This window comes from Eretmochelys imbricata, chromosome 10, assembly GCF_965152235.1.
Source record: "Eretmochelys imbricata isolate rEreImb1 chromosome 10, rEreImb1.hap1, whole genome shotgun sequence".
Taxonomy (NCBI): Eukaryota; Metazoa; Chordata; order Testudines; family Cheloniidae; genus Eretmochelys; species Eretmochelys imbricata.
In genome coordinates, this window is record NC_135581.1 from 71956682 (window position 1) to 71975590 (window position 18909).

General features: G+C 42.4%; 1 protein-coding gene across 1 annotated transcript in view; it reads right to left on the reverse strand.

The window, feature by feature from the left end:
- The window catches only part of AKAP13 (A-kinase anchoring protein 13), a 143883-nt gene extending 128248 nt beyond the window's left edge, over positions 1-15635 (reverse strand). The window contains exons 1-2 of the mRNA XM_077828001.1: positions 15177-15635; positions 9616-9692 (exon numbers count right to left, since the gene is read on the reverse strand). Of these exons, the coding sequence (XP_077684127.1) occupies positions 9616-9692; positions 15177-15510 (411 nt within the window). The 5' untranslated portion in view covers positions 15511-15635. The remainder of the gene's footprint in view (positions 1-9615; positions 9693-15176) is intronic.
- Positions 15636-18909: the final 3274 nt, after the last annotated feature.

Genomic DNA, 18909 nt, shown 5'->3' on the forward strand with positions numbered 1-18909 from the left:
CGACAAGATTGAAAGTGTTAAAGTACAAGTGAAAGAGTCCAAATGCCTGGGTTCTCCTAATCATTTAAAGTACAATTTAGTATTTCTTCAACAAACAATGTTAATGCCAGCTCTTACATGCCATTGTGATGGATACCTTTGATTACACAGCTGTGTTAATATAGGAAACAATTAAAAAAAATCAATATCCAGCAATAAATTAACCACATAAAGAGAAAGTAATACATTATTTACCACTGGTGAGATATTTGAGAGAGATTCCCAGATTGGAAGCCCTTTGTGGTTGAGAATCAGTCATCATATATGTTTGGAAAAGCTCCTAGCAAAATGGAGCCCTGATACTGATTGGAGTGTCAGGGTGCTACTGTATTATACATCTTAACAAGAGCTAATCTCTTCTACTTAATGTCCAACAAAAGTATTACAGTAAGATTCAATACTACATACATATTCCATCTCAACTTTTACACCACAGCCTTAGAGGTTTTGTTCAGCAGAATGGCATCTGCGGAATGCAATGGGAACTCCACGTATCTCATGAAGCTTCAACACTCAAGGTGAAAAAGCTAACCGATAAATACCCTTTGTGACCGGTATTGGCAGGAAATCTGGACCAAAGGGGTAATAATGAGGAGCATGGCTCCCACACACGAGCTAACACGGTCTTGTCTCTGGGACTGCTGAGAATCTTCTGGCAGTGGAACCAAAGCTGTTCTGGCCCCTTTCACCCAGTGCAGCAAAAGGATCCTGGGGAGGGCGTGCATCTACCCAGCATGATGCAGAACTCAGCTTTGTAAGGGAATCTTAGAGGTCAACCTGCAGGAGTTGGGGGCATGAAGATGACAGAAAATCAGAACCCCATGCAACAGCCTTTGCAATCTGCAGACCCCAGCTCTGTGGTGGCTTCTTCCATGTCATCAAAGAATGCTACTCTGCAGAGGCAGGTGCAGATAAATCCATCCATTACTACATGGATCTGCCATCTCAAGCCACCAGAAGGTACAACAACAGTCTTAGTGGCTTCTACTCTATGACCTGGGCTATGGGGGATGCGCATTCATCCACTTCATAGTCCTGCAGAATTGTCCAGTACTGAGCCTGTGAATATGGTGCTGGCACTGGATCTGGGATTTTGCCCCTTACTTTATGACATCATAGATGAATTGTGCGAAGGGTGGGGGGTGGCGAAAGGAGTACTGTGAAAGCCTTCCTGCCGCCGACTTATTAAAAAAAAAAAAAAAGAGTTCTGCTAATATTTGTTCAGGATAGTCTCAGGCTAGTCACTATTTTAGTTTCCTTATATTTTATAGTTATTCTAACTCTAGAAAGCACACACTGTGGAATATGCTGCTTTGGTAATCCAAAAGCAAATATCTGAGCCGAGGGGATAGTATGATGGGATTACCTACAAAGGCATGTGGCCCACTGGTGACTGCCAGTAGCAAAACTCCCTAACTGATGGAGATGGGGCAGTAGATGTGGAAGGCTCTGAGTTACTACAGAGAATTCTTTCCCAGGTATCTGTCTCGGGGGTCCTGCCCACACGCTCAGGGTCTAACTGATCGCCAGATCTGGGGTTCGGAAGGAATTTTCCACTGGGTCCGAGTGACAGAGACCCTGTAGGGTGTTGCCTTTCTCTGCAGTTCAGGGCACTGGTCACTTGCAGGTTTAAACTAGTAAATGGTGGATTCTCTGCAACTTGAAATCTTTAAACCATGATTTGAGGACTTCAGTAACTCAGCCCAGAGGTTGGGGTCTATTTCCGGAGTGGGTGAGGTTCTGTAGCCTGCTATGTGCAGGAGGTCAGACTAGATGATCACAATGGTCCTTTCTGACCTTAAAGTCTATGAGTCTATTTGGAGATAGACAGACTTTTCACTGGAGGGGGAGAACGGGGGACAGGGATAACTGCATATCCTCAGGCAGCGTTAACAGTGAAAATCACCTTTGTGTAGTTCAGCAGAGCGGGGGAAACTGAAATCAGAACATATTTACCATTTAAAGCTAACAAACATAAAAGGGAATGTTATTCAATAAGACACTGAGATTAAAAGTAAGAAGGAAAAAAAAAAGTTTGACCATCTGACATAATTTCCCCCTCAGACCACAGGAGCCTGTGCTCTGTGAATGACCCAGCTAGAGACAGGATACTAGTGGGTGTGAGAAAGGACTATGCCGACGACCGGACTAAAGTTCTGCCCCAGTGTGTCACCCTTACTAGAGTAAGTACAACACGTGGTAATGGAAACACTGATAAAACATCCCATTTTTGGCTCATTTCCCCCACTCCATTCCTCTCCTTGTCAGCTCTGGAAGGGTGGGTGGAGGAGATTGATCCTCACTGCATCACTCACAGAAAAGCAATGTGGTCTTCAAGAACTGCAAGTTATTTCAGCGGGATCCTCTCTCCTTCATGGCTTCCTTCCATGTTCATAATAGTTACAAATGCAGTAAAACATTTTAAAAAGGCAAACGGCACAAAGAATTTAATAGCCAGAGAATATAGGGCTACCTACAGTTAAGTTTCTCAGTTGCTTATAACTGCCAAACTTCGGACATTCAATTGAAGTTTCCCACACTACACAAGGTCGAATAGAAAATATACCATGCGGTCATGCAATTAAAGATTAACAAGAAGGCCAAATTCGGATTGTACCCTTTATTTTGGCATTTCCTAACTTTTATGTCCTTGACCTTGCAACCTTAACATTCTTTTAATGTCTCTTTTTGTTTGTTAAAAGTAATTTTTTAATTACAAAAATATAAAACAGAAATTTTATCACATGGAAGCATATTGATGCCCTGCCTCAAATGATCAACAGACATTTGAACCTTTACATCCACAGGCCCAGACCTCTATCATGTGAGCTGACAGAGTAACGGATATCCAACACCCCCCACAATGCAGCTCCTGCATCCCTCCCCTTCTGCTCCTATCCACACTCTTCCTAGCCCACAGCTCCTGCCCCACAACAGCTCCCCCTACCCCAGCTCCTGCTCCTCTCCCCCTCTCACGTCCTCCCCCCTTCCCCCCGGCTCCTGACTCTCTTTGCTCCCAACTCCTGTCTCCCATCCTCCATGACTCCTTCAAGGAGGTATGGACCCTTCTGCCTCCCAATTCCTCACTCCTCTGTATTCTGAAAACAAAAGACAGTGTTCTAGCACTCAGTTCCAGTGCTGGATGCCACACTAGCCCCTGGCTGCCAGAAGGTGCAGGCATAGGGATAGTTTACTCAGCCCTGGCCATCTGGGTTGAAGCATGCTCAGTACAGTCAGAATCTTTGGAGAATTTAGCTACAAAGCTAACTTTCTACTGAACATGTTTAAACTGAGATTTTTTTTTGGAGTCATATCTTGGCCAAATTTGGGCAGATTTTCACAAGAACATCAAAAGATACAACCCTGACACCAGGGTGACCCCCCCTGCCAAATTTCAATTCGCTGCTCCAAAGCATGGGGACACTAGAGTTCCTCAATTAAATGGTTGTAGGCATTTTTTTTTAACTTGGTCAAAAGGTATTTTTCCTTAATTTCAGAAACAGATGAATCATTTTAACTAAAACCTCCCAAAAAAATTCATATTGAAGCTGACACTGGGCATGGAAAATTCCAGCCTGAATGGCTACTGTCTGTCAAACTTATAAGCAACTCTGAACAAGGTCTTATGATGGGAAGTAGTGGGCAACCTTAACTTTACACAACGCTGCCAGGAACACCTATAATTAGCTACACCTTTAACATAATCTTTGTCTTCACTGCCCACAGTATATTCTGGGTTTTGCTCATTTACATCATTCCAAATGTCTTGGTCAATATTTTAAGTAGGGACTATAACACTCTTCTGCTGTTCTATTAGCACAGTGCCCAGGTTTGAAAAGGCACTGGCTGTGGTTGTCATCCTGTCCAATAAAACCCTATTACGGCTGCTACTATTGCTTCAGAGTCACCTATTGGGATATTCACTACCCAGTACGAGTCATTGGTGCAGCTGCCCCTGAACGGATCCTTCATTGTGAGGAGCTACAATGGGGCATCAACAATAAAGAATGACACATAATATTGCAAGGATAATAAAAAAGATGACCAAGATCTCCAAAAGCGACTAATGATTTTAGGCACATCAGTTATTGGATAGCTAATGTGAGATGCCTTAAAAGGGGCTTGACTTTTAGAAAGTGCTAAGAACCCCACCCTCTGAAAATCAGGTCCCTTTAAAACGTGTCAAGTTGAACCCCCAAAAATGAAGGTGCCCAAAATCATTAGTCACTTTTGGAAAATCTTTATTTTATTTTCTCATTTCCCTCTGGGGCAGTGGTTCGAGCATCCCAGTGGCAGAGCTACCAGTGTCCTGAAGGTCTAAAAGGTGCCCCTGTCCTAAAAGCCACATGAAATAATAAAAATAACGCTACAGAAAAAGTCAACAGCTTTTTTTTAAAAGATTTATTTATTTATTTATTAAGATGAGGTAAGTATGTAGCTTTGAGCTCAGGGCTTGTGGATAAATAAAAGAGAAGGCGGTTTCAAATATAATGCTTTAAAATGCAGTTTTAAATTTTAAACCGATACACTTATGTTGCTAATTGTTTTGGCTCTAAAAAGAATTTTGGTTTTGTGTTTTTTGGGTGCATGTGTTTCTCACATAAGTAACCCTAAGCATATATACAAATATTAGCTTTAGTAATTCAATTCCATTTCTTCTAAGTGCTGTAGCTGAATTTAAGTGCTAACAACCTCAAATGTGGGAGATTAACTTTCCTTCCAGATTAAACAATTTATTATTATTATTATTAATTTGTACTGCAGTAGTGCCCAGGAGACATGTCATGGACCAGAACTCTGTTATGCCGGTATTGTGCAAACACAGAACAAAAAGGCTTATGGAAGGGTATATAAGCAGCATTATCTAGTACAGTGGTCCCCAAAGCGTAGCCCGCCTACCGACAAGAGAGCACTTCCGCCGGGCAACCCACCGCCGAGGAGTGCAGCTGCCGGACAACCAGCTGCCGAAATACCGCCCAGAAGCAAGAAGCGTTGCTGCCGAAATGCCGCTGCTTCTCAGCGGCGTTTCGGTGTCCGACGCCCACCACACTCTTCTGGGAACATGAACATGCTATTGCAACTGAAAGGTTGCGGACCACTGAGTATATTCTATTCAAGCATCTACTGCATCGATCACCATGGTACCTGAGCACCTCCCAATGAAGTAAATGATGCGGCTAGCACCTGTCATTGGTGTTTCCTTACTGCAGAAGCTGGACCAGTGGACATGTGGAAAAGTGCAAACGGCTTACTTAGTTTAGTTTCCCTCCACGCAAAGATCATTACAAATTCCACTTTTACCAACAACGTACTTTTTGTTGAAAATACATACAGTCCTTTAAAACCATCCATCCTTTAAAGGGAGGATGCATAACACTCAACAATATATGGTAAATAAACCAAATAATAAGCAAAAAGGAGAATTCCTAGTGAACCATCTGTGTTCTCATCAGCCAGCTACCGACTGTTACTCTCAGCTTTGGACACTCAAAAAATAGCAAGAACCAAGAAAGGCAGTTTCTTCCATTGTGTCATCACTACACAAAGCGATTCAATGAATAAAACAGCTGCAATTTATTTCTGGGGTGAACACAAAGGGAAATGTACGTCAGAAAGTAGTAAGTGTTATTTGACCCCCCACAGCTACCAGATTCCATTTCTAAATACAAACACAAAGTCATGCTTATTTATCTCTTCAAAAAGTAGAGACTTAATAAAGATTTAAGGCTGTCAGTGCACAAATAGTCTGACATCCTGTCAGTTTACTGAAACTAAGTCATGTCTGCTAAGCTTGAACATAATCGTGTATCGAAGGTAGGACTGATTTCCCATCAGTATGTCTTGACCCCTGGATGAAGAGTCTGGAGTCATTCAGTTTTAGAAGTGATAAAGTTTAACATGAATGGATCATATCCTGCTATTGTCCCCAATTCCACTTATGTTCCCCAAACAAAATACAAAAGGAGAAACAAAAGAGTAGCTAATTAAATCTCAGACATAACCACAATTTATAGTACATACTGCTAAATGCATGAAGAACAAAGGTCCATCTGGCCCAGTATCCTGTCTTCTGACAGTGGCCAGTGCCAGGTGCCCCAGAGGGAATGAACAGAACAGGTAATCACCAAGTGATCCATCATCCCCTGTCGCTCATTCTGGCAAACAGAGGCTAGGGACACCATTCCTGCCCATCCTGGCTAATAGCCATTGATGAACCTATCCTCAGTGAATTTATCTGGTTCTTTTTTGAACACTGTTATGGTCTTGGCCTTCACAATATCCTCTGGCAAGGAGTTCCACAGGTTGACTGTGCGTTGTGTGAAGAAATACTTCCTTTTATTTGTTTTAAACCAGCTGCCTATTAATTTCATTTGGTGACCCTAGTTCTTAGAACAAGTTGGGAAATTCTTGCTACAAAATTGGACCTAAAACTGAACAAATATAATCTCTAAGGAAGCAGTTTTAAGACATTTGAGAAATGCCCACTTTAATTGGAGAAACCCTACAGGAAGGAGGATGGAAGAGCAAATAATTTCATCTCCCAATAATTGCTGGATGGCAAAGAGCAGCAATGGACAAGTACTTTAGAACACCCAGCCCTACCACTGTGACAGTAAAGAAGATCTTCCTAGGTTGTGTTTAACAGTATTTATGACAACTGTAGCTATTTATGTCAATGAACTCAAAGAGAGCGTGTGGTTCTGTGTACAGAGAAGCCAAATCCAAATGTTGATTGTTAAATTCCGAAGCTTCCACTTAGAACTACCTTCTCATATACCCTTTTCCTGTTATATTCTTAATGTTTGCAATTCTCAAAGCCACACTTTTCCTAAATCCTTTTCAGCTGCAGCCTTTCCATCACATGCACAAGATCCATATTCAGGCAAAGTCTTCTGGGACACGATAGTTACCTGTACAGATAAAGCTCAAGCGAGTACAATCGCTGTGCACCAGCTACCCAATTACTCCTCTGGCTAGGAGATTAAACCATAAGAAGAGGTATACAGAACTCCACTCATCCCCATGTTCACATATGGCATGCAACAGGCTCAGGACAATGAAGCTTCTCTCTTTTAGGGACTGAAAGTTCAGTGCTTACTTTTCTCTGCACAGAAGTTTATTTCTGAATTATAGATATGAAAATACTACCATGCAAATTTCAGATGTGAAAAATGTGGTTACTTTCACTTTGCTTCCCAACAACATCAATAAAGTATCTTTAATAAACAAAACCCATGAGTAGATGCAAACAATAAAATAGTCCCGATTTGGAGCAAACTAAGAAACCACTTTTACTAACCACCAAATGGCCCACTAATGAGAAGGCAGTGGACACCTGAAAAAATCTGGGCTATGTGAAATTAACACTACATGAAGCAGTAGCGGAGAACAGAGAGAGCTGCACATCTATATTTTGAGATTCTTCTCCCCCATCCCATCCCCAGCCTAAACCTAGCCACTAGCTAAACCTACATGTGTGAATTAAGCTCTATTTATAAATCTTCAGCTGTTTTTTTTAAATGGCCTTAATATAGTACAGTTGTTATGTTGTTTTTGTTGAACTTAGCAACAGGAAACTGTGTCACTCCTTCTGCAGCAAACTTTCCATTCTCTTGGCGCTCCCAATCCCACACCAGAAAAGCCAGATTTAAAAAGGGGCCGGGGAGGTTGGCTAATCTGAGCATGCTCCTTCCCTCTGCAGGGAAGCAAAGGGACAGGACAAAGCTGCAGCCAGATTTATATTAAAGTAGCATACCACCTACATTATGAAACATAAAACAAAAACTAAACTCAGTACCTTTCTTTTTGTTCCTCTTTTGAGATGCATGTTGCTTGAAATAAATGAAATATGGGGTGTGTTCTTTTTGCTTTTGTCTAAATAGATCCTGCTATACAAGCAGACACCCAGGGATTAGTCATGAAAATTATCTATCAAAAGGGGTGGGATAAAAACAGTCAGCATCTTTACACTACAGCATTATGATAATGCAAGACATTTATCAAAGTGCACACATTTTAGATTGGAAGGTTACTAGCACTATTCCCTGGTTAACTCATTGAGTTAACAATTACAAACTCAGCCTTAACTTGTTAAAAACATACAAAAATAAGCCTGATTTTATTGTCTGCTTTGGCAAGATTATTTTACCACCCAAAGAGCTTTCATTAATGTGCAGAGAAGATTACAGGCTCCACCCTGTAATGTTACTTCATCTTTATACTGTTTACTATTATAACATTAGCTTCTTAATTATAAACTAACACACAAATACTGCTGCTCTAAAACAGCGCACATGCACACTACCGAAAATGCCTCAAAGACAATTGGGTCAGATAACATCGAGAAAGACAGCTTATAACAGAGCAAAATGCACGAAGTCTGTTTTAAACCACAGCTTAACTCCATCTCAAACAAATGTGATAGCCTAGCTTTTATTATTGCAATTAATCCTCAAAAATGGTGACAGCTGAAGGTGACAGAAAATGTTTAACACAAAATAAGCCCACTTCATTTCAAACTTCCTGCCTGGTCTTTTTTCCTGGTTTTATGGTTTTTGGGAATTTTATGGTTCCCCCTTCCCCCTCATATTTGGTTCCCCCTGTATTTGGGCTTATGATTATTATTTATTTGTATTACTGTAGTGCATATAGATTTCAAACAAAATTGGAGTGCTTGGCACTGTGCAAACACAGAGGTTACGTCCACACTAGAAACACTACAGCAGCACAGTTGCAGTTGTGCCACTATAGCACAGACTCTTACTACAGAGATGGAAGAGGTTCTTCCGTCGCTTTAATAAATCCTCCTCTCCAAGAGGTGGTAGCTGCATCGACAGAAGAATTCTTCATTCGACCTAGCACTGTCCACACTGGAGCTTAGGTCGGTTTAACTATGTCTTTTAGGAATGTGAAAAATTCATACCCTTGAGGGATGTAGCTAGGTCAACCTAACTTCCTAGCATAGAGCAGGCTGTAGTTAATAGTCCCCTGCCCTGAGGAATTAACAATTAAACAAATGACTGGTGGGAGGAGACACAGAAGCACAGAGATGAAGTGACTTGCACAAGGAAACAGGACAGAGCAGAGCCACATACACCACCAGATCTCCTGACTTCCAGTGCAGTGCCCTATCCACTGGACCATGCTGTCTCTCTGTACACACGTATGAACAATCATTTTATGTTAACTACACCATGAGCTACAGTAATACTGTAGGGGGAGGAGCGAATCTTTCACCTCCCCAACTTTTGACAACCTCATATTGTGGAGCATCAACAGACCTGAGGTACCTATCGTACATTATGAGACCGTCAAAACCTTTTGGGCTTTCATTTTTAATTTGTCTTTTATCATCTTTTTATTTTAAACTAAATACTATTTCAAAAATAAGGAGGACTAAAAATCAATGCTAGTTTTAGAAGGTTAACAAGAAAAGCCACTCTGTATAACTTACGTTTCGCTTCACAGCAGCTGTGGAAAGGAAATCAGCAACTCAGCTGATCATCAGCAGCTGCACAGACATTTCTTTTTAAAGCATGGCAAAGTACAATATAAAGATGCGAAAATGACACTTACTGTTCCTTCAGAAACTGCATGCTCTCTGAGGTCTTTCAAAAAATCCACCTCATCTTCAATTTTCATCTCCAGCTTTTCTGCAAGGACAGAAGGTTTGCAAAGTAGATTTAAGCAAACTCCCTTTGTTTAAGGCTGCTGTTTTTCTGTTTATTCAAATAGTTCTAAAAAACTCAACAGGCATTATTTTCTTTCCAACAGCTGGTTTCATTCCTGACTTTGCTGCTTGTTTGTTAGTAATTTTACAACTACAGTGTCTGTGAATGAAGGAAATATGAAACAGCAGTGAGCACACAGAAACCACAGGACTAGACTTCTACAGATGGCTCTATGTGAAGCTTGAAATCTAGGTTATATTTGCATATATGTTTACACCAAAGAAGACTCGGCTTCCATTATTCCTGTTGTATGATCAAAAAGTATATATTTGTTTTTCTCCGATTTAGTTGGGGTTGGTCCTGCTTTGAGCAGGGGGTTGGACTAGACGACCTCCTGAGGTCTCTTCCAACCCTAATCTTCTACAATTCTACGATTCTTTACCATAACATGGAGACAGGTGGGAGGCAAGAATATTTTCTCAACTTTCAAGTGTTTAATGCAATGCCAGCTTCTCCACACATGCCTCTTCTCCTTAACCTGAAGTGGTGGATTAGGTCCCAGAGAGTAGTAAGGCAAGTCAGTCTCCACCCAAATTTGGCAACCGCCTGGAAAAATTTTTTTTCTGGTGATGGTGCTGATGAAACACAAGAAAAACTTTGTAATCCTATTGTCCTCTCTTCCCAGCAAATTAACATGCAAAGCTTAAACGATCACCATTTACACCAGCATTTTCTTTCTCTGCACCTTGCCCACTTTAAAATAACCATTTTTGTCTTGTGACACCTACACTGACCAGGACTTAAATCTAAAACCAATTTCCACTTCTAAAGACCCATGGATTCCAAAATACTTCAGAGACAGTGAATTAAGCTTCACTACCCCACGTTGCGAGTTATATAACTATTCCCATTTTACAGCAGTGCAGAGAGGTGAAGTGATTTGACCAAGGTGTCCCAGTGAGTCAGTGGCTGAGCCAGGACAGAATGCAACACCCCTGTCTCCCGCCTCCAACCACAAGGCACATCATTCTTCTCCTAGCCATCTGTAACTGAGCACTATGGGAATCAAAAGGATTTTTAACTGACAATTTGTAGTGGATCAGTTGTATAAAAAGGAGGCTGCGGGAAACCACAGTTCCATCTTAAATTAAAATCAATGAAAAAAGTAGTTTGCACGGATAGTGCAAGCTAGTTCGTCTTAAGGGCATTAAGGGTACTTTGCTACACACCACTTGCTGTGCTAATTCAAAGAAATTACAAATTAACACAATGCTATGGTATCAGATAGAAAGACCTGATGAGTTTATGGGTTGTTAACAGCAGAACCGTCTACGAAACCAGAGCCAATTCAGCAATAGTTCTGAGCACATGTGAGAATCACCCAGGGGACACCAGTTTGTTGGCAAAACAGCCAGTGATCATGTACTTATGATAAGGGGGAGGGTTCAGCTAGGAAGGGTAACCCTCCCCTACAAACTCTTGAAATGAGCTGTTGGAAAGGATAATAATGCCGCAGGAATGGGCCCCCAGGAAATGCGAGCCTGTTAATGCCCAGCATGTGCACCCTAACTCCCCCAGGACCATAGAGGGGGAAGGGAGTAACCTTGGGGCCCCAGGCTGCACATATGAACAAGGAACTGTGTTTAGGGGGAACAGACAGACTGCTGTCATGAATGCAAGAAGATGCTCCTTAAGTATAGGGGTGGAAGGAACAATCTTGTTGCCAAAACACAGTACTGGGAATCAGGACTCTCTTCCTGGCTCTGCCACAGATTTCCTCTGTGGCCTTGGACAAGTCACTTAAACTGACTGTGCCTCAGCTTCCCCATCTGAGAAACAGGTACCATAATGATACTTGCCTCCTCCCCAGTGGAGTTGTGAGGATAAATTCATTCATGTTTGTAAAGTGCTTTGAGATCCTGAAGAGAGGGCAAGGGACATGTCTAATCCCACTCCCATTAAAGCCAACAGTTAAACATCCATTGACTTCAATGGGAGCAAGATCAGACCCTATTTTTGTTGTTAACCTATACAACTGTGATTGGCTAGATCTACAATTTAAGGACTTTATCTTTGCAAATCATTCCTTGAGCATTATTTACATATATGGTTTCAACCCAGCCAAATCTGACTTCCAGGTTTTGACCTTTGTGGGCTTCCATATCATCACGTGGACTGGTCCAGCATGTGATTTGAAAGAACCAAGTTTTGTGCACTTTACCTCCAGAACACAAGCACTTCTACTAAGAATGAATATCCCAAACTCATAAACTAGTGTTGAAATACATCACAGATGCATTCAGGCAGGGAGCACCTTATGTAATATTATTAATATTAATAAAGCTTGCCTCCAGTGGAACCTGCCACCCTAGCTGCTGAAATAAATGCTAGTGAAAACCTTTCTGGACAGCCAAAGTGGATGTCCTCGTGGTGAGGATGAGCTTAGGAGCTTGAAAGTAAAAATGGCAAAATTCTACTCATGGAAATTAGCATATGCCAGCCTTCAAAGGCCTAGACCTGCCAGGAGATCCATTATGGCAATTTGTTCAAGGGGAATCTCTAGAGAATAAGGCACACTATTCGTGATTTAGTTACTGTAGAAACCAGGCCAGTGTGTCTTCTTATCTGTTGGGTGTCCAAACTTCAGCTTCATACCTCAACTGCTTGCTTGCCCAAATGCAAGTCAGGCCAAATATGCACTATTCAAATAGTTTGCAGGAAAATCTCATTTCACAGGGGTATCTGGTGCTGAATAAAAGGCCCAACCCCTAAGTACTGCATGAGGTTCATAAAACTTTCTACAAGAGGCATGGGAGTCTCCCCTTGATTTTACTGCTCTTGAGGACCAGGCCCTGAATAGCTGTTTGGATGCAGACTTGATTTTTCTTTTGGGGACTCTAAATCTTATTAAACTGATCACATGACAAGGGAATGAGATGAAAGAGAGTGATGTCATGAGGAGCAGTTAACATAAATGAAACCCTTACACAGCTAGATGGTCTTGCATTTTTCCCTGCATCTCTCACTGAAGAGAAAAGCCTTTGATTGCATATCACAAACTGTGACAATTTAGCAATGACAATTAAAAAAAACAATCCCCAGTGACGTGTGTTTCAGGGAAGCATCCACCTGACCCGAGCCTCTCTTCTGAGAAGGGCTCCAGCCCAAAGTCTGTCAGAAAAGGATTTTGGTTCTTTCTGCTGAGCAGCAGTTACGTCCCTAACCGCAAAATAAATATATACACGTCCCTACTTGCCAAGATAAGTTCTGACTCAGAACAAAGTGAACTTGAAAAACCTCACAGTACTTAGTAATTTGCTCCTTTGACAAGACAATAAGTTATCCAGGTAGGGCAGTCACCACACAAAGTTTAAATGCCCTCTCTCTCTCCCCGCCGCCCCCTTACACCCCTCCCACACAGTGCACAGTAATAATAGAAAACACAACACATCTTCTTGTCTTTGCTTTAAACCCATGTCTGGTCTGCGCCCATATAGCATTATTCTGTAGATTGTTCCAATAATCCCCGGGAGAAGCCATTCTACCCTAATTTGTCCTTTATGCAGCTTCAGATTGTGACCATGTTTTTTCTTATGGGTAGAAGAGATGAACATATGCTGGATTCTTGTATATTACGTCCCTTTTACATTTTTGAAATCTGTAACAATCACCTCCCCAGTTTCCTTTCCCCTACCCTACCTTAGTATCATGTTTTAACATTTTTATAAAAACACAAGTTGCATTTTTCAATATGGGCACTAATTTACAGCACTGTAATTCCTTGTCTCTTTGATTTCTATACATCTTGCATGAAAAACCCGTATAGCCAACAGCAGGTGCAGAATTAAACCTTAGCTACTGAGACTTAGAGGGCAGGAGACAAAAAAACAAGGAGCTCCCAGAAGAAATTAGCATTCCCAGGTATTGACTTACAGCCACTCCCATTGTATTGAAATGTCAACCTGCCACAATACAAAAATAGAACTTTCTTTTTTAAAGGAGCTTTCTGATTCATGTAAACAGCCTGTTACATAGCAGCTGATAACTTACTATGACTAATAAAACACTTTAAAATCCCTAGCTCACCAAAACTTACAAAACGTTCACCACCCCTACCCCCAAAGAATAGGTACCCACAACTATGCTGCCAGTCAATGCTAAAATAAATGGCTTTCCACAACTCTATTTGACAAAATCTCTTCCCTTTATGCAGTAAAAAGCAGTCACATATTTCTATGATTTTACAGCTCCTGTCACTAAACTGCTGCTTTGATGGATGCATTACATCTATTTTGATTATTTTCTTTACAATTCTGAATTAGTCTTTTGTTTTGAGCTTGTTAAAGGAAAGATATGTCTTACCTATAGATTCCTTATAACTAAACAAGAGCAACCCAGAGATAGGTCAGCTGTTTACATTTAACAGCTGCCTGAACACATGTAATATAAAGCCTGGATCAAACCAGCTGCGCGCTGCTGTAGAAATTTCACGTGTGATTTCAATCCATCTGGAAGACTCCGAAAGTCAGTTATTTTTTGTTGTATTTATCAGAGGAAGAGTTGCTGTTTTGTTTTGTTTTTATTTTTTGACGGTTCCTATTAGCTCTTGTTGAACACAGACTGACTCTGCCAAAGCTCTCCTGATGCAGTCACTTATCTCATATGACATCACTCATCAGAGGTCCCCACTGATCCTTCGTTCTTGCTTATAGCACTGAACGAGTAATAAGCGTTTGAATTCCAGCACTGCTTAAATACAGGGAAAAGACTGCGGCTTTGCTCCAGGATGGCTTCACAGTCAGGAAAAGTGGGTGGAGAGATGTGTTCTCTCCCCCTCTTTTTTAAATGTCTCAATGCCACCAATCAGAAAGCTTCTTTGCCCAGTTCAGAATGACACTCACCGCTGTTCCAGTTGACCAGAAAGGAAGCTTTAATACAGCACTGTTATATTCTTTAACTCCAGATTCGCAGAGAAAACGTGGCAGAATTGAAGGAAAGTCAAGTTAGCACAAAACCCTAAGGCACCTGGTCCAGAAGGGAACACATAACTAATACACAGCAAATTTCAGCAGCACACTCCCATTTAACTGTTGTCTTCCCTACTAGGGAACATAATTTACATGTTAAAGATGCCTCTAAAATACTTTGGCATAAATATAAGACTGTTTCCTAACTGTGATGCAATCCTAGAAACATATACTTGTAGTGTAAACCTTTAATATCTATTTCAGATTTCTGGTCTCTGCAGGAAAAGAAAGTGCACTTGCCAAGGCAGGATTCCCCTCCCAGGGCTGGCCTCTGACACTCAGTTCTCTACCCACCATGGCCTGATTTTCATTCTTTAAAAGAAAGAAATATCTCATTTAAGTTGGAAGCTCTTTCTCGCAGAGAGCTTCTTCCTTTATTTGCATGTGAAATGCCCTGCGCATATATGGTGCTATATAAAATAAACAGTATTTTGCCTACCTGTAACAGGCTCAGATCCTAGGACTTCTGAGCTTGCATCCCCCCTTTTCGTTGGTTCATCAAACTGCAAACTTAAATCCATTTCTCCATTAAGGATGTCTCCCGTAATCACTCCGGCTTTGGAAGGGGATGGGGGGAGAACCCCAACAGGTACGCTCTCTAGCTTCCTAACTGCAGACTCAGGGACAGAAGGCGTTTCCAATATAGAAACAAATCCATCCAGCCAGGAGCCATCAGCCTCTGGAACCAAGCACTTTGCCCCAGCATCATCTGTAAGCTCAGCAGCAGCATTGATATTGTACGGATGTGACTGTGAGAGACACGCTTCCAGCATGGCATTGCTCTGCTCCTCTTGGTCTTTGTTGGGCCAATCCAAGACCTGTTGCTGGGCTCCTTTCACTTCAGACCCAGCTTCGCTCTCACTGGCCAAACAGACAGCATCAGTGCTGGAGTCGCTGTCGCAGGGGGGTTCTTCTGCAATAGGCTGAAGCGATGCTCTGGACAGTACATTGTTCATATCCTCCTCCTCTTCTGGATCACCTGGTATCGTGGATGTCTCAGCTATACCTAGAGGTACCCTATTCTCAAAGGCAACCGAAGGTGCTTCCATAACAGAGACCTCCTTTAATTCTGGTGCTTTGTTTTGCAGAGAACCACCCTGTGCCCCCTGACTGAGATCACGTTCCTGGTTCAACGTTGCGTCGGGAGGAGGGTCATTCTTCGCATCCAGCGATTTGTACTCTGATTCAGACCCTTGTACAATACTTTCTTCTGCATCCACTGTTGCATTGTCATCCGCTTCCTGACAGGAGATTTCCCCTTTCAGCCCAATATCTGCGTTACTGTCATTTGCTGCAGATTCCTCGCCCTGACGGCAAACAGAGGATTTCACAGTAGCAGCAGGCTCCTCGGACAAACCCTTTTCTTTGCCAAGTGTCCCACTTTCACACAGCTCCTGACTGGGTTCAGCTTTGCTCTCTTCAGCCGGCTGTGACAGACTTTTCTCGTCAGAGTCCTCTTTTTCCACGCTGTCTTTAGGCAAGCTAGTTTCTGCTGTTATCTTACGATGCACAGAACTGTCCTGTTCAGCAAGCACTGCCGTCTCTGCTACTTCCTGGTTTTGTTTAGATTCTTTATTATGAATTGCAGAGGGTGTGTCCATTAAATTATCCTGGATACGCTCTGTCCCCATGCCACATGAAGAGAAGACAGGATCATTACCATGCACAGACGCCTCCTGTCCTGGAGGTGCCGCTGCAGCATCTCTCTCCTGACCAACTGCCTGTCCCTGTTGTACATCTCCTTTAAATAAGGGAGACGAAAATGATTTCATTTGCTTGCCAACCCCCTCCTGTTCGGAAATTCTTTCTGATGTCACCAATTGGTTTTGCAGATGCTCTTTTTCTGCTGAGGACAAACCTGCGTCAAGTGGAGGTTGTGACCCAGGCTCACATTTGCTAGCTGAAGCAGTCTCTGGTTTTAAGCTGTCACACATTTCACCTTTTAAAACAGCTTGATTCTCAGTGTGGCAATTGCCAGCAGACCGCTGGCCTTCCTCTGCTGAATCTGTGCTTCCTCTGCCAGTTGTTTCAGTTCTCGGTGACATCTTTTTAAGGGCTTCACTGTCACCTTTGCCTTCAGCTAGAATTGCAAAGGTTTTACTGTTTTCAAGGCAACACACAGACTCTGCATCACTTGGACCAGGCCTGTCAAGGGGATTGTTTTTCATTTCAGAATTATTCCGCACATTGTCACTCAAAACCAGTTCATTCAGCCCAATATCTGAGTTTCCATTTTCCACCTGCACACCCTGCTCACTACTCTTACTATTGTTGTTCACTTCCAAAACAACAGGATCACGTTCCAATGCATTCTCTGAAACCTTTATTTCAGTCACAACCAGCAGCTCTTCTCTAGTGTTGGGAATCATACTCTGCCTCTGCTTTACAAGGGGTTCACCTTGGACTACGCCCTCTGGCAAACCAATCTTTGCATTTTTGGTGTTCGAGTCTGTTCCACTCTCTTTGCTGCCACTTGTCTCCCAATGGCCAACAGGGATAATATTACTGTCAACACGTACATTTGCATTATCCTGTGCCTGCATCCCTTGTCCAGCTCCACATTCCCCACCTTCTCTTGGAGATTTTGGTGACACTGCAAGTAAGGGCTCAGTAGCATGGATCAGCACCCCACTTGCTGGGGGCAGCTCTTTCAGACTTGAAGTTCTTAATCCCCGGGTCTCATCCTCTCCATTCTCCACATGCTGCTGGATTGAAGCAGCATCCACAGACCCTGTACAGTTCTTGCATTCTGCCTGGCCCATAGCCACATCCACACCCTCACAGGGCGTTGGGGCTTCGCATGCAGTTTCGGCCACAGTAACAGCGCTTTCAGTTGCGCACTCTTCAACGATTTGCACTTCCTGTTGGGTATTATCTCTACTACACAGGCTGGCTTGACTCAAAACAACTCCACTGGATGTCATTCCTGTTTCCGCATTTGTATTTCCACAGGATGGAAGGCTTGCAGCACCACTTACTCCAGAACCTGAGCTCAGCGTGCAGTCATTTTTATCTGATACAATCCCAGAGTCTACAATAGCGGCTGGCCCCTCCTCTTCCTTTTTACTCAACGTAGCTGTGTTTTTACTTTCACAGGAAAACCCTGGGTTGTCTATACCCGCCAGGCTCAACAAATCACTTGATGTGTCGTTAAGCACTTCCAAACTCCCACTGTCACACTGGTTCTCTTTTTGGCCCGTTGGGGCTGAGAGCTGCCTCACATCAAAGTTAACTAGTGCAGAAGGGCATTCTTTGCTTTCTTCTGTTGGCATTTCTTCTGAGAGGGAGGCTGCAGCAGCCGGAAAACCCTCCACCTCTGTTCCTATATTGCAGTTATCCTCTGAAGTTCTCAGCTCAGGCTCTGGCTGTTTCGCTGCACTCTGAAAAGAGGGAAATAAAGACTGTGACTATTTGTTTTGCTGTATGTCACACTCTCAAAGTGCACACGTTAATTTATCAGTCACCTGTACAATTCTTAAATCTATAACATTAACTTGAGTGCAAACAAAATGAGACCAGCTCCTCCCTCCATCTCTGTGTGTATATCCACTTGAACTGCATTTACAAAATGTACTGGAACAGTAATTGACCTTTTAAGTCTTGCCAGCCACTGGCTATATTGAAGACTATTGCTTGAATGGATTTAAATTTAAACTCAGTAAAGAGCAGGATGTAAATTTAATTTGCAGTATTAAGTAAACATGCATTTGAATGTACAATCCAGCTCCAAAATGGCACATGCAGTTCTTTTCGAGATTGCTTCTGGGCTGAACTGCCACCCTCTAGGAGGATTACAGAACCCCTGTGTCTTTGGAAACACCATATTAATCTGCCCTCAAAGCAGGAAGCAGCCACTTGCCACCATCCTCTGGGGGCTAGTAAAAGGTACAGATTTTTCTCAAACAACTAATCCAAGGCTTGCCTACCACCTTTCCTCATTGCCCATTCCCTCCACAGCCCATCTCCCTGTGCTTGTTCCTTCTCCCACCCCACTCCCATACACAAAGTCCTCTGTCTCCAGCTCCTCCCCACCCCAATGTAACACACATTTTGGTTACTTCAGCTGCTGACTACCTTGCTGTGTTTACAGTAACCCTAGTCATAAAATAAAACCACATAATAACAGAGACCGCTTGAAGCAAGCAATACACATTATTAAATCTTTATAGTTC